Source organism: Mandrillus leucophaeus, unplaced genomic scaffold (assembly GCF_000951045.1).
Source record: "Mandrillus leucophaeus isolate KB7577 unplaced genomic scaffold, Mleu.le_1.0 Scaffold1433, whole genome shotgun sequence".
Lineage (NCBI taxonomy): Eukaryota > Metazoa > Chordata > Mammalia > Primates > Cercopithecidae > Mandrillus > Mandrillus leucophaeus.
The window spans coordinates 258,218-272,798 of NW_012101403.1; the positions used below are offsets into that span (position 1 = coordinate 258,218).

Here is a 14,581-nt window from a genome sequence, read left to right on the forward strand (position 1 = left end):
ATTTCACAAAAATTGAGAATATTATAAAATAGTTTTAGACAGAGTAAATATACCTTTATTTGAGAAATAATTGTGTGAAAATTCTTATCATCCTCGAATACTGCTGCTAAACTTGGCCCAGTTCCACAGGTTTTTTCTTCAAGTTTGTTGTTAATATAAGGGCTGGTGAAAGCATCAAAATACGAATCAGGCACGAGATTAGGAACTGATAACACAGTGTTTTGACAATGATTAACTGCGCCCAAAATACCATCCTGTCAACGAGAAAGGCATAAACATAAATGTAAATGCGCATGTTTATAAATTCTTTTGAATTTTATGAAATGCTAAAATAAATAAGAATAACTTATTCAACCAGGCTGGGTATTGTGCTGATTCTGAGTGTACGACAAATCAAAAGACATGGCCCTACCTTCAGAACACATGTTTTCTAATTGAGAGAGACAAAATAATTGCAACACATGGTGATGAGTTCTACATTTGAAGTGTGAACAAAACACTAGCAGGTCACAATGGAAGGAAAGCCAAGGAAGTCTATGGGAAAATTTAAAGGGAGGGTTAAAAGTTTATATTCTTTGAGTAGTAATTTATATTCCAGAAAGCTAATCTATGGGAAAAATAGAAATGTAAACAAAGATTTATGTGCAAGGACAATCACTGCAGTATTTCTTGTATTAATAACTAGAGAAACACTTAAGTGTTCAAAAGTAGAAGTATAGTTATATAAGTTCTGGTGCCTTTATACAATGGAAAATTACATATCCTTACAAAATGGCATCTCCCAAAAATAATTAATGACATGAGAAAAAGCTTGTGATATAATGTTAAGTTTGAATAAAAGAGAGTGAGCAGGATATAAAACTGGTATATCATATTATCTCAATGTAAATATGTATCTATATCTATCTCTGTAGATAACCTCATGGTAATTATGTATGTCAGCATATCAGTATGCACTAAGACAAGACTGGACAGAAGCATATAAAAATGTTAATGGGTTTTTATTTTTGGTACATAATATTATGGATTATTTTAATAATCTTTTCCTGTGTTTTCCAAAGTCTCTTCAATGAGCATGTTTAGTTTGTAATTTATAATAAATATAAAGTCTAATTAGAGAAAATGAGATAAAGAAAAGGTAAGTCTTTAAATGAGTCTCAAAAGATGAAGAGGAGCTTGTCAAGTATATCAGACAACAGTATAATCCTTGCTAAGTCATTGTGTGTGGGACCCAAGGGGCAGGCAGGTGAGTCATTTAGGTACTGGAGCATCAGCACTGCAGTGCAGAAGGAGGATACTCTGCAGACGCAGTCAGCCCCTTCATGAAAGGCCTTGTGCATGATGCCAGTGTTAGCCCATTGGTCAGCAATCCCCAAACTGTGACTGGGGACTACCCAGAGGATAAAGGGTCCCAACTTCCAAGGTAAATTTGAGAAGAAATCTTGAGTTACACGAAGTTAAACAGGAATTTTCTCAGGACCTGCTAAACAGGATTTTTTATATCTGTTAATATACAAATGTATATCACAACCCCCTTTGTCTTGGAATACTTATCAACAACTCACAGAACATCTTGTGAGAGATGCTACTACAGGCAATGGAGAAATTTTAAGCAGGAAAGGGACATGATTAGATTTGCTTATGAGAATAATCTTGCTGTCAGCAATGTGGAAAATGGATTAGAAGGGAAAGAGGCAGGCAGATGAGAGCAGACTATTTCAGCGGGCCAGAAGAGAGATGATGAGGTCCCAATGGAGAAGAGTGGCAGAGTGGGTGCAACCATGGTTCAGCACACAAGAACTGATGACCTGATCTCAAGGAGGTAAGGGAGACTCTAGGGGAACTCCCAGATTGCTGGCTTGGAAATCTGGGCATCTAGGAGAACTCCCAGATTGCTGGCTTGGGCACCTTTCATTGAGATGGAGACAGGGAGGGAGGAGCAAGTTTTCGAAGAAATTGATAAGTTCCATTCATATTGGTGAATTGAAGTTAACTGTGGGACATTCAGGTGAAGATTTCCAGATGACCATGAATGAGACTTAAAAGAAAAGTATTGGATCTATAGATATAAAAGAGGCTCTTGGAAAGATGACTGAGAAGGAAAAAATGTTGCTACAGAAATAGAAACCAAAGGAGGAGTCTATTTCAATTAAACCAAAGGAGAAGTCTATTTCAATTAAACCAAAGGAGGAGTCTATTTCAATTAGCAGAAGCAGTAAACAGAATCAAATGCAATGGGAGGTTTGTCTCACACGGCAAGAAATATTAGAATTCAAAAGTATATATTGAATCAAGTGTTAGGAAACCATAGGTAACCTAAGCAAGAGCAAAGTAAGAGATCATGACTTAGGTATATAATTTTCCTTTAGATTAATCTCTGTATGTATGTGTGTTTGGAATCATTGGGAATGATTAAGGCTAATGACTAAAATTGTAGTGAAAAAATAGAAAATTTATGAATAATAGTCCTATTTATACTTCTATTGTCTGATTTTTGGGTTATATGAAATAAAATCTTATTTTGGTATGGATGGACAAGCACGTTAATTATTCCCAAAGCTTGGCCATGTATGTTTCATATGTAGAAGTTAAAAATACCCATGTGGGAAACAGGGTCCTGTAATAGGAAATGGGAAGCGTATTCAGTTTTTTGAGGCCCTCCCCTTGGGGGTAAAAGACAGCCAGCTGCTTGTGAGAGAGCCTCCTTTTGTCATCTGTAGTCCAGGACACCTGCATCCCATGTGAAGGACATGAGTCTTGTGGCCAGGAGGGGACATGAGAGTCCAGTGCCTCTTGGCATGGGAGCTCCTGAGCGAGCTTCCAATCACAGGGACCTCAGTAGTCTGTTTATCATTGTAAATGCCTTCAAACTGCCTATCCCATAAATTACAGAATCATAGACTGCTGGAAGAGGAAGCAACGCTAGAACTCATATGCCTTCTCATCATATAAATGCAGAAACTGAACCACAGAAGTGGTTTTCCCAAAGTCAAATAGCTTATTAATTGTAAAGCCAAGACTAAAATCTAGAGATCTTGATTACTAGTGCTTTTGAATCAGAGTACAGCAGCTAACAACAGAAGATACAGACTTTGACTGGTTTACTAACCTATGCACCTATGCAAAGATAGGAGGCAGAATTCTAAGATGACCCCCAAAATTCCTGCTCCTGTATACACATGCTGTTCAATCCCCTCGTTTTGAGTGTGGGTGAGAGTTGTGAATATAATGCGATGCCAGTCCCATGATTAGGTTATGTGATGTGGCAAAGGTGGGGGGGATATTGCAGGGGCCCAACTCAGTTGTTTTCAAGTTAGTCAAAAGTGATTACCCTTGATAGATGTGACTGAATCAAGTGAAAGCCCTTAAAAGAGGGATTGAGGCCTTCCTAAGAGAATGGTCCATTTGGCCTTGAAGAAGTGAACAGCCATATTGTAAGCTGCTGAGAGAGTGGGCCACATAGCAAGGAACTACAGATGGTTTCTAGGACCTAAGTAGGGTGGTCCTTGGCTGACACCCCTTAAGGAAATGGGGATCTCAGTCTTTACAGTTGCTTAGAGCTGAATTCTTCCAGCAGTCTGAGGGAGACCAAGACCTTGAAATAGAGGATAATCTGAGTAGCCAGTGAAGCTCCTGACTTACAGAAACTGAGATGATTCATGAAGGATGTTTCCAACTGCTAACTTTGTGGTAACTTGTTACACTGCTATAGATAACTAAGACAACAAAATTCTCTAGGATCCAGCATACCTTTAAAAAGATTTCAAAAATGGTATTTACAGGCTGGGCATGGTGGTTCACACCTGCAATGCCAGCACTTTGGCAGGCAGAAGCAAGCGGATCACTTGAGCCCAGGAGTTCAAGACCTGCCTGGCCATCATGGCAAAGACCTATCTCTAAAAAAAAATAGCCAGGCCTGGTGGCATACACCTGTAGTCCCAGCTACTCAGGAGGCTGAGGTGGGAGGATTGCTTGGGCCTGGGAGGTTGAGGCTGCAGTGAGCTAAGATCACATCACTGCATTCCAGCCTGGGTGACAGAGTGAGTCCCTGTTTCAAAAAAGAGAGAGAGAGAGAGAGAGAAAGGAAGGAAGGAAGGAAGGAAGGAAGGAAGGAAGCAAGGAAAGAAGGAAGGAAGGAAGGGAGGGAAAGAAAGGAAAAGGTATTCACAACAGAGTGATCTCTTGAGTTGTTCTTAAAGGGATCCCTATAGTCGCTTTTAAATTTTGTATAGAATGTTTTCCTGTACCTTACAAAGCCTCTAATCTGACTCAAGTTAAAGATAATGTGCTAAACTTTTAGATAGTTTATATATAGCTATAATGCTGTGACAAAACAATGCTTTCTCTCTTTCTCATGACCATCTTGGAGTAGTGACAACTGCAATTCTGATAATCAATTGACAGCAAAATAGCTGCTTCATTTTCCAAAAAGGTGCTTGCATGTGAGTAATACATGAAAAACACACACCAGAAAGTCTTCCAGAGAAGGCTCAAAGAGAAGTGACTGGACCGTCAACATTAGTTCTGTGAGAAACATGGGGATGAGAGATTCATCTTCTTCTTGCTTTTCCACCACAAGGGTCCCCTGAAATGAGTATATTTACAGTGTTATAAAGACACAAGTATCAAGGTCTAAAACAAAATTAAAAAACAAGGGACATGTAAACTGAAGTTTATATAATTAGCTGAATTCATAATCTTGGCATGCGGAAAGTGTTTCAGAGAATAATAAAGAACAGAAAGAAAAAAAGGCAAATATTGAAAGGCTACATAACAATTTAAACCTTTTCTCCTTGTAAAAATACTACCAACAAAATGGAAAGGTAAACAATAAACTAGGAAGACATATCAATAATGTATATAGCAGATAAAAAGTTGATAATATTTTAATAAAACTATAGTTGATATACTTAATAGGACTATATGCCAATAATATATTAATGAATCTTTACATAGAAATATATTCAAATACATATATACTTAAGTAGAAAAATGGGCAAAGGACATAATCTGAGAATTCTTGAAAGCAAAATAGAAATGATGAAGTCACCTCCTTATTCTTCTCTTCCTTAAAATAGTTTATTCAGTAACAACATTTGCAGAGAGTTTATGTGCACCAGGCACAATGCTGGGTATTTGTGTAATTCCCACACCAATCTTCTTAAACAGGTTCCCTTATTGTTCCCATAGGATGAAAATGGGATTCGGAGAAGGTAGAATGCTTCATCCAGATCATACTAGCTAGTAGGTGGCAGACCAGAATTCAAACTCTGATATTTCTGATTCCTAGACTCATGCCTTTATTCCTGCCCTGGGGTCATAATTACAAGAATACAACATTTGAAGGCAGTGATATCCCACTTTGTATATTACTGATGCAGATTAAAATGAACGGTAATATTATTTAGTACGCATATGGGTAAATGCTTATTCTTTTTTTTTTTTGAGACGGAGTTTCACTCTTGTTGCAACAAGAGTGAGCAATTCATTGAGAGCAATGAAGCGATCTCAGCTCACTGCAACCTCCGTCTCCTGGGTTCAAGTGATTCCTCTGCCTCAGCTTCCTGAGTAGCTGGGATTATAGGCACCCACCACCACGCCCGGCTAATTTTGTACTTTTAGTAGATATGGTGTTTTAGTATGCTGGCCAGGCTGGTCTCGAACTTCTGGCCTCAGGTGATCCACCTACCTGGGCCTCCCAAAGTGCTGGGATTACAAACATGAGCCACCATGCCTAGCCTAAATGCTCATTCTTAAACATTGCTGTAAATTGACAAAGCTTTCTGGAGAGTATATGTCAGTGTGTATGTATCAAAAGCCTTAAAAATGTGCATATTTCTGACTCAATTTCACATCTAGGAATTTTTTTCTAAGGGGAAAAATCTGAAATGTGTGAAAAATGTATAGACAAGGATACCCTTTAACAGCATTATTTGAAATAGTGGGAATGTGATAATTGAAAATTATTTACAAGAGTATATTTCTCTGTGAGAATATCACATGGAAAAATAAATGTTGACGGGAAATATTTCATAATACTGTATTGCTAAGAGGAAGATGCAAGGGATAAAGCAGTAAGGAAAGTATATCTTTTTTTCCCTTTGAAGTAATTATCTTTGGGTAGTAAAGGTGCTTTTCTTTGTATATTTCTGTGTTTTCCTAATTTTGTCACTTAGCATAAATTACTTTTAGAATAGAAAAATAAATGTGACTTTTAAAATTTTGATACTATTTATAAAAAGGAGAAATTCAGAATAGGGGAGGAAAGAAAGCTATGAAAAGGAGTACATGACTATGATTTAACTTTTGGAAGAAAGGGAAACTAAGGCTGAAAGCAACAGGTCTTGTATAATTAGGTTTCTGTGGAGCAGGAGACTTAAGCTGTGAGGGTAGGAAGTTAGATGAAATGAGATGAGCATATTTTGCTCACCTTGATGAAATCAGGTGAGCATGTAGGTATTCTGGAAGGAAGCTATTAGTACTAAGGATGGAGCTAGGGCAAAACTTACTGGAAATTTGAATATGAGATAATATGATCTTTCTTTTAGCTATGCTGGAATGCACGAATTTGTACTACTTCATCCAAACTTCTCAAAGTACTCTGTGTCTTTAAGATCAACATCCTCATAAAAGGCCATTCCCTCAAAGCACAGTAATTTGCTTCTTTTCACCTCTAAACTATTGTTTATCTCTTTTATTTATACCACTTTTCCTGCTTCTCCCTGCCAGTTTATGCCCACAAGGAGCATTTATGTCCCCACGAACTATAAGCTTTGGGGGACAAAGATCCTATCTATGCTTTTCACCACTATCTACTCAACATCCAGCACAGGAATTGGCACAGAGTAGGTACTTAAGAAATATGTCAATGAACATATGAGTAAGCTTTAGCAAGTTCCTGTGACAGGAACTTTCTCTCAGTATGGTGGATTTTTACTCTATTATTAGATACTTGTTGATATGCTGATTTTCAGTCTGCCATTTCATGTGTATTGTAGACTTTGATTATAACATGAAATACTCTATGCCCGGGGTCCCCAACCCCCGGGCCATGGACCAGGTACAGGTCCAGGCTGCACAGCAGGAGGTGAGCAGAGGGTGAGCGTTACTGCCTGAGCTCTGCCTCCCCTCAGATCAGTGGTGGCATTAGATTCTCGTAGGAGCCCAAACCCTACTGTGAACTGTGCATGTGAGGGATCTAGGCTGCATGCTCCTTATGAGACTCTAACTAATGCCTGAAGATTTGAGGTGGAACAGTTTCATCCTGAAATCATCCCCCAGAGTCTGCAGAAAAAATTGTCTTCCATGAAACTGGTCTCTGGTGTCCAAAATGTTGGGGGCCGCTGCTCTATGCATTTCTCTCTTTTTTTAGTGCACAGAGAATAGCATTATTCATAGAGCATAGTTTGTGCTCCTCAATAAATGCTGACCAATAAAATATTCTTAATTTTGTGTGAGTATACCTTTTTATCAGGGACTTCAGGCTTCTCTTCAGTAATCCATTTCTGAATGACATCTGCTGAAGGTGTTCGTTTTAGCTTGTCAGTGAGATGGTTCAAAAGCGAATTAACAGCATTTACGGTTAAGACATGCATTGTGTTCTCAATTAGATAGTCGTTTAGACGAATAAAGCTTGAAAAGAAAAAAACAAATACAACTTCAGTTTTTTATATTCACTACATATTTTTGACAGTGCCTCTAAAGCAAATATTTAAAATGTAAAATATCATAATTTCTCCTTGAATTTCCATTTAATTATACTGCAATATCAGATATGTATTGTCCAGAAGAGTTGTTCTTAGATATTTTTCCTTTTAAAACACAAATATATTCAAATATGTAGCATTAATTCAGTTAGATGTTCTAACTTTTCAATAGAATATTTAATGAGTAATATAGCTGTTAGGGAAAATGCATCTAGTTTATCTAGCTAAAAGGGCCATAATTTTTTTAAAAGATGCTTTAAAGGAGAAATCAATGCATACAACATCTGTAACTTGCATTCTAATAGTAAAAGTGTAAAATTTTTGCTATTGAATAAATGTTGATGGCAATTGCTAACCCAAAGGTTTGAATTTTATGTTTCCTTACTTGAGTGCCTACTTAGAATGCAGACTGAGTCAGCAAGACATTTAGAATAGTTCTATTCTGCCCAAGTGGAGCTCTAAGGACTCTAATACTTTTAGGCCCACTATGGTAGCCTCAGAGACTGATTCACTGATTTCTGTTGCTACACAGATATTTTCATATATAAACTGAGATACCGTTAAGATGTTTTACATAACTGCAAAAGTTGGATTAAGTCTGTGAGGAATGAATAACAATAATCAGTATTTTAGAGTTCCAAAGACATGAGGTTTTAGAATGATGGGAAATCCAAATTCTGGAACAGTCAAGGTCAAGATCCAGTTGGGTAAGCAGGTGTCAGAGCTAGTGCTAATGAGAGTCCCCTGGTAAGGTCCTAGGAGGGATATCTCTCTCTCTGGCTCCCAGTGGTAAATACCATTTTAGGGATTGGGTGCACCTTTGTGAACTTATGCAGCTGCCTATAGTTCTTTTGTGACCAAAAAGATGGAGCAAGTCCTCCAGGCCCACTTGAGGAGGTCCATGAATCTGTGTGCCTGATTTCTCTCTGCCACAGCCTGCTGTACTGCAAGTCTCCATGCCCAGGCTGGGCCAGAGGGAAACAAAGCCAGAGAGATCAAAGAGGAGCTTTTGGTCTTGGCCTCATGCTCTGTCTCTACCAGCTCACGGTCCCATAGCTGCTTTGGTTGGTGGCAGTTTGAAGAGGGGGTCCTCTGGGCCGTGCATTCAGGTTACCATGTCCCACAAATTTCTCATCACCATTCATGAACAATGTGGTGAAGGGTTCCATTTTTTTTTCCAAGTGAGACATCACTTAGGTCCTAGAAAAGATTCCACTTTTCATTTTAATTTTTTATTGTGTGTACTTAAGGTATACAACATGATGCTTTGATATACATAGTGATATGATTACTCCAATTATGCAAATTAACATACTCATCACTTTCTGGGGTTTAATGTTTAATGAAGCTTAAGATGGATACTACAATTTTACTTGAAAATGAGAATAGTCTTACCACGTCAGCCTCATGCAATGATGCCTTTTGCTGGCCTGTTCTGTATACGTCATTTTCTCAGAGTCTCCATAAGTGGGCAAGTCCCATGGCATATTAATGAAACTTATACTGCTCTGCATTTTATGATAATCTAAGAATAACAGAAGGCACAACAACAAGTGTACTTGTATAAAAGTTCCATCTCTTTCAATATGATTCAAAGAAAAGATAAATAAAATTCAAAAACAACAAAATATTTTGGTACATGAAGCATTTCAAACCTGCAAAACAGCCCAATTATCCAAAATAAGTTTACATCAAAGGATTTCAATTCAACAAGATTGTAGACAGTTTACTGACATTCTCATTAACAGGATTTGATCTGCCTACTATGCTACGTCTTTCCTAGGAACAGCTTTACCCTCCTTTTCTACCTATTATTTAGTCATCCTTTATAGTACATGCCAACCGAGTCAATCCTAAGGTCAATCCAGTCCCTTAATTTTAACAAACCTATTGTATGTGCTAGTAGACTGGACGTACCTTTAAGCAGAGAGATGCTGAGTCCACTCTAAAGTACTTATTAATCAAGATTCTGTATGCAGTTTAGAAATACTATATACAAACAGGAGTAATGGGAGAAACATGCAGTATTTTCTATTTCCCTCCCTTCCACAAAATATATTAAATTTATAACATCCATCAAATGTTTGGAACAATTCAAACATAGAATCATTATTTAAACTTAAGAAAAGTAAAATTAAAAAGGGCTGAAATTTTAGAAAGCCACTACTTCTGATATTTTGAGGTTCTTTCCCCTTCATACCCTTAACAGGTCCAAAAGGACAGTCATCAGGAACAAATCCTGCAGCACGCAAAGCAAATCGACAAGCCTTTCTGACTACATATTTTGCCTCATTTCGAAATTCTCCCAGGCGTTCTGTCACCTAGATATTGTTGAATATGTACAGTTAGTGATACTGAAGTATCAAAAATAGGGAAAAAAGCTTTGATTCTTATAGACAAAATTTGTTACCTCTGCTAGCCGTATGACTTGTGCGGCCTTAAATTCCTGCAGGGTGTACGTGTGACACTTTTCAATATAACAGAGTCCCATAAAACTCAAATAATAACACAATTCATTTATTTTAAGAAGAGCTGGTCGCAAATGCTGAATGAAAATAGGAATTTATTATTTAGTAAAAATATTCTGTACTTTAAAAGTATAAACATTCAAAAAGCAAGAATGGTTATTAAGGATAATAAACACCTCTGTGTGTGAACTTTTGCTACAATTACAAAATACATACGTTAAAAGATCACTTCTATAACTCTTTTCTAAAAGTATTCCTTGAATTATCAGATTTAATTTGTCTGAATTCCTTTCTTTTGATTTTGAAAACACATACATGCCTTTCAGCTATTTAAGGAATACGGCAAGTGATTTAAGGAATTGAGGGCAAGTAATAGAAAACTGGGTGTTACCTTAAGTACTTTACAATGTCCAGTTATAATGATAATGGAAAGGCCCATCTATTAACTTAAGAGGCTAGGACACAGAAGAAAGTCAAATTTAACATTAAATTGTTATTGGGTAACAAGTTGCTTAGGAAAACTGCTCCATGTTTTCTCAAAAGGTTAAACATAAAGTTGCTAATGACCCAGCAATTCCACTCTTACGTACGTGCCAAAGAAAAATGAAAACATATGTCTAGACAAAAACTTGTACATGCATGTTCATAGCAGCATTATTCATAATAGATAAAAAGTGGAAACAATCCAAATATCCATCAATAGATGGACAAATAAAATAGGTATATCCAATATAATTTGCCAACTTTTAAAAATACTATGCTACAACATAGAAGAAGAACCTTGAAAACATTATGTTAAATAAACAAAGTCAGTCATAAAGGACTACATACAGTCCTTGTGTATCCTCGGGTTCCACAGTCATGGATTCAACCAACTGTAGATTAAAAATGTAGTAGGGTATACAATGCTTGTGTCCATATTAAAGATGAATAGACTTTTTGGGTCATTATTTTCTAAACAATATAGTATAATAACAATTTACATAGTATATACATTGTATTAAGTATTAAAAGTAATTTAGAGATGACAAAGTATATACGAGGATGTTTGTAGGTTATATGCAAATACTATGCCATTTTATATAAGGGACTTGAGCATCTGTGGATTTTTGGTATTTGCTGGGGTGGTCCTGGAACCAGTCCCCCAAGACACTGAGAGCCAAGTGTATTGTATGATTCCATTTATGTGAAATCTACAGAACAGGCCAGTCTATGGAGATAGAAAGTAGATTAGTGGTTGCCTATAATTGGGGGAAGGGACAGGAAGGTCAGAAAGAAATAGAGTGACCACTAAAGGGTAATGAGGTTTCCTTTGGAGCGATGCATATATTCTAAGATTGACTATGGTAATGGTTGATCAATTCTGTGAATATACTAAAAATAACAGAATTGTGTACTTCCGATGTGTGAATTGTATGGTATGTAAATTATATATCAAAACTGTTATAAGGAAATGATATGGCACAGGTGCCAACAAAATTGGTTATTTAAAAAAAATCATAAAAAGAAAACAAGGACAGTATGTCTCCCTTCAACCTTTTCTAGGGGAATCAGCCCTAGTTAACTAATTATAAATATAAGACTAGTGGTAAGTGTGTGGGTGATTACAGCATTTAATACATACTTAAATGACTGCAATGATTCTGTTATTTAGGCCAATCCTTGCTTAAAAGGATGAGAGCTTTCTAGTCTGCTGGGACTAAATTTAAGAGAAGATACTATAAAGGCTGAAACACCACTGGTATGAATGATGGACACAGAATGAAAACTCTCAGCACAATAAGAGAACATGCCTCAAGGATTGATAGAAGACAAATCAAGAATGAACTATTTTACATACCTAGCAACACATGTATGATATATGTAGTGTTCAAGACATGGTAAAAGATGAAAGATGGTAAAAGAACTTCAAATGACTGATGGATCCTTAATGAAATTTGAGTTTCATGTCAAGAAGGACTGGAATATTTTTTCACAATTCAGAATGCACAATGGAATGGATGACTTGAGATAGTCTATCTTATATATTTGTCTTGTACTAATGTTTATGTTAGCCAGAGACCTTGAATGTTTTCCTATTGTGTGACTGGCATGTTGATAACAGTCTTTCATATTACTAAATGCAAAGTGAAGGAAATGACTAGTTAAAAGCAAACTTGGGATACTATCACAGAAATAGACAGCTGAGGACCAGAACTCTGAGTGTGACGGTAATGATGATTGCAGTTTATTTCTAGGGGCCAAATAAGAAACTTCTAATGCAAGTTGAAATTCAATAGATAGAAATTTTAAATATGGTCACACATTTTTTCACAGTTTTGTTTTCATGATTGCCCCGTTGTCCAAAGTAAATATTAAAAATTTTCCTACAGTATGAATCCATTGTAAAGGAAACGTATGATATATTGGGAGGTACTGACCCATGAAAACAAGGCCCTGACTTATTTTGGACTATAAAGTCTAGAGTGTCTCAAAGATGAGGGGAAGTAATAGAGGTTACCAGCCTACTCTGCTCAAAATGACATATAACTTTCCTAATCAATAACAAAGGGGATCACAAATCCAAAAACTCTGAGGTGACTTCTAATCAAAAGGGACCTGTCCAACTCTCTTCTATTTTTGCATTTTGCAACCCTAGTTAAAATGTAGAAACACCCCTAGATTGCTAGACTCCTAAATGACAATACAGGATGAAAACTGGGAATTCTCTTAAGAATATAAAATATTTGATTTCAAGAACAGTCTATACCAACAGCTATAATAAATTCACACTTTCTTTTTTTGTAAGTAATTATTTTAAAATATGAATGATAAATACATACAGGATTAACAATGAACAAATTTTTTTGTAGAGATTTTCGACATCCGGTGATTTTCTTGGAGCGGACATTCTTCCTCCACACACTAAAAGCCTTCCATTTCCGGAACAGTGAAAATATGGGAATCTTAGTGAGTTCTCTGTGATATAGATATTCCTGTTCCCATCGATCAATTTCTATAAATTCAATGTCTTCATTATAAATGTGTGTTACTGCCCTTTGGCTAATAGTATAGTAGTCATTTTTATTGATGTTCTCATAACTTACAACTCTATAAACAAATAAAAATTGGGACTAATAAATAAAGTATTCAATACAAAATGAAGCAATTGCATTACTTTTTTATTCTACAGAGATAAAACATTTCTGGAAAGCAAACATTATTTAAAGTTAAAAAATTCTAACCAACTACTTTCAGATTAAATATATTACTCCAGAAAATGAGTTAAACAAGTTGGGCTTATTATAAAGATTTCACAACTGTGGCAATATGCTTGATGATTTCAGTTACATGATTTTTACATTAAAATGAATTGACTATAAATTATTAAAATTTAATAGTTCTACATTAAAACTATCTGGAGCCAAATTTTTATCTATTATTAACTCTTCAGGAACTATTCAATATTAATAGCATAAAAGAATTTTACACTATCAAGTCAGGACAGAATTATGAGAAAGGTAAAAGTAAGGAAATATTAATTAGGTGAGATAAGAATCAAGACCAATATTATATGCCCAATTTATCACCAACAAAATATTTATTATTGATAAATTGTTTAGTTCATCATATTTCTCTTTCAACTGTTGTCATGGACATTTTTCAACTGTATGAGTAACAGAAAACTGATCAAGTAAAGAAAAGAAGCAAGAACAAAGTAAAAACAGAAGAAAGGATAGGAGAAAGAAATGAAGCAATGAAAATAGGGCTGATTCTCTAAAATTGCTTAAAATAAAATTTTTCCTACAGCAAAACGATATTCTCTGTAAGTTTAGTTATAATGCTGAAATATTGAATGCAAGAAATATTCAGTAATAGAACAAGTGTGAAATATGATACAGCATCTTATTAAAATATATTTAGGAATTTAGGAAAACAATATTTTTCTAAAATGTTTCTGTTAGGAGAGCTTAGTAAAATAAGATAAAGGTTAAGGGCAAAAACAAAGCCCTAAATTATTTCTGTGTTAAAACTATGCAAAAATTACATGTGCTGCAGAGAAATTAGACAGGAACACTCCAGTGAAAATCAGCTATCTTCCACATCTTTCAGTCCTTGGCTCTACATTCTGAACCTGGAGTCCACGGTCATTTTATATTTTATTTTATTCCATCCCATCCCATCCCATCCCATCCCATCCCATCCCATCCCATTCCATTCCATTTATTTCTACTACTACTATTAATATGATTATCTTTGAGATGGAGTCTCACTCTGTTGCCCAGGATGGAATGCAGCCATGTGAACTCGGCTCACTGCAACCTCTTCCTCCCGGGTTCAAGAGATTCTCCTGCCTCAGCTTCTGGAGTAAGTGGGATTACAGGCGCCCGCCACCATGCCTGGCTAATTTTTATATTTTCAGAGAGA

The 14,581-nt window shown here is 36.1% G+C and overlaps 1 protein-coding gene across 1 annotated transcript in view; it reads right to left on the bottom strand.

Moving 5' to 3' along the window:
• DNAH6 (dynein, axonemal, heavy chain 6) overlaps window positions 1-14,581 on the bottom strand; it is a gene marked incomplete at its 3' end in the record, with an annotated part of 288,388 nt that overhangs the window by 238,702 nt on the left and 35,105 nt on the right. The window contains exons 5-11 of the mRNA XM_011974268.1: window positions 12,997-13,264; window positions 10,117-10,251; window positions 9,907-10,027; window positions 9,102-9,231; window positions 7,464-7,632; window positions 4,469-4,585; window positions 54-254 (exon numbers count right to left, since the gene is read on the bottom strand). Of these exons, the coding sequence (XP_011829658.1) occupies window positions 54-254; window positions 4,469-4,585; window positions 7,464-7,632; window positions 9,102-9,231; window positions 9,907-10,027; window positions 10,117-10,251; window positions 12,997-13,264 (1,141 nt within the window). The remainder of the gene's footprint in view (window positions 1-53; window positions 255-4,468; window positions 4,586-7,463; window positions 7,633-9,101; window positions 9,232-9,906; window positions 10,028-10,116; window positions 10,252-12,996; window positions 13,265-14,581) is intronic.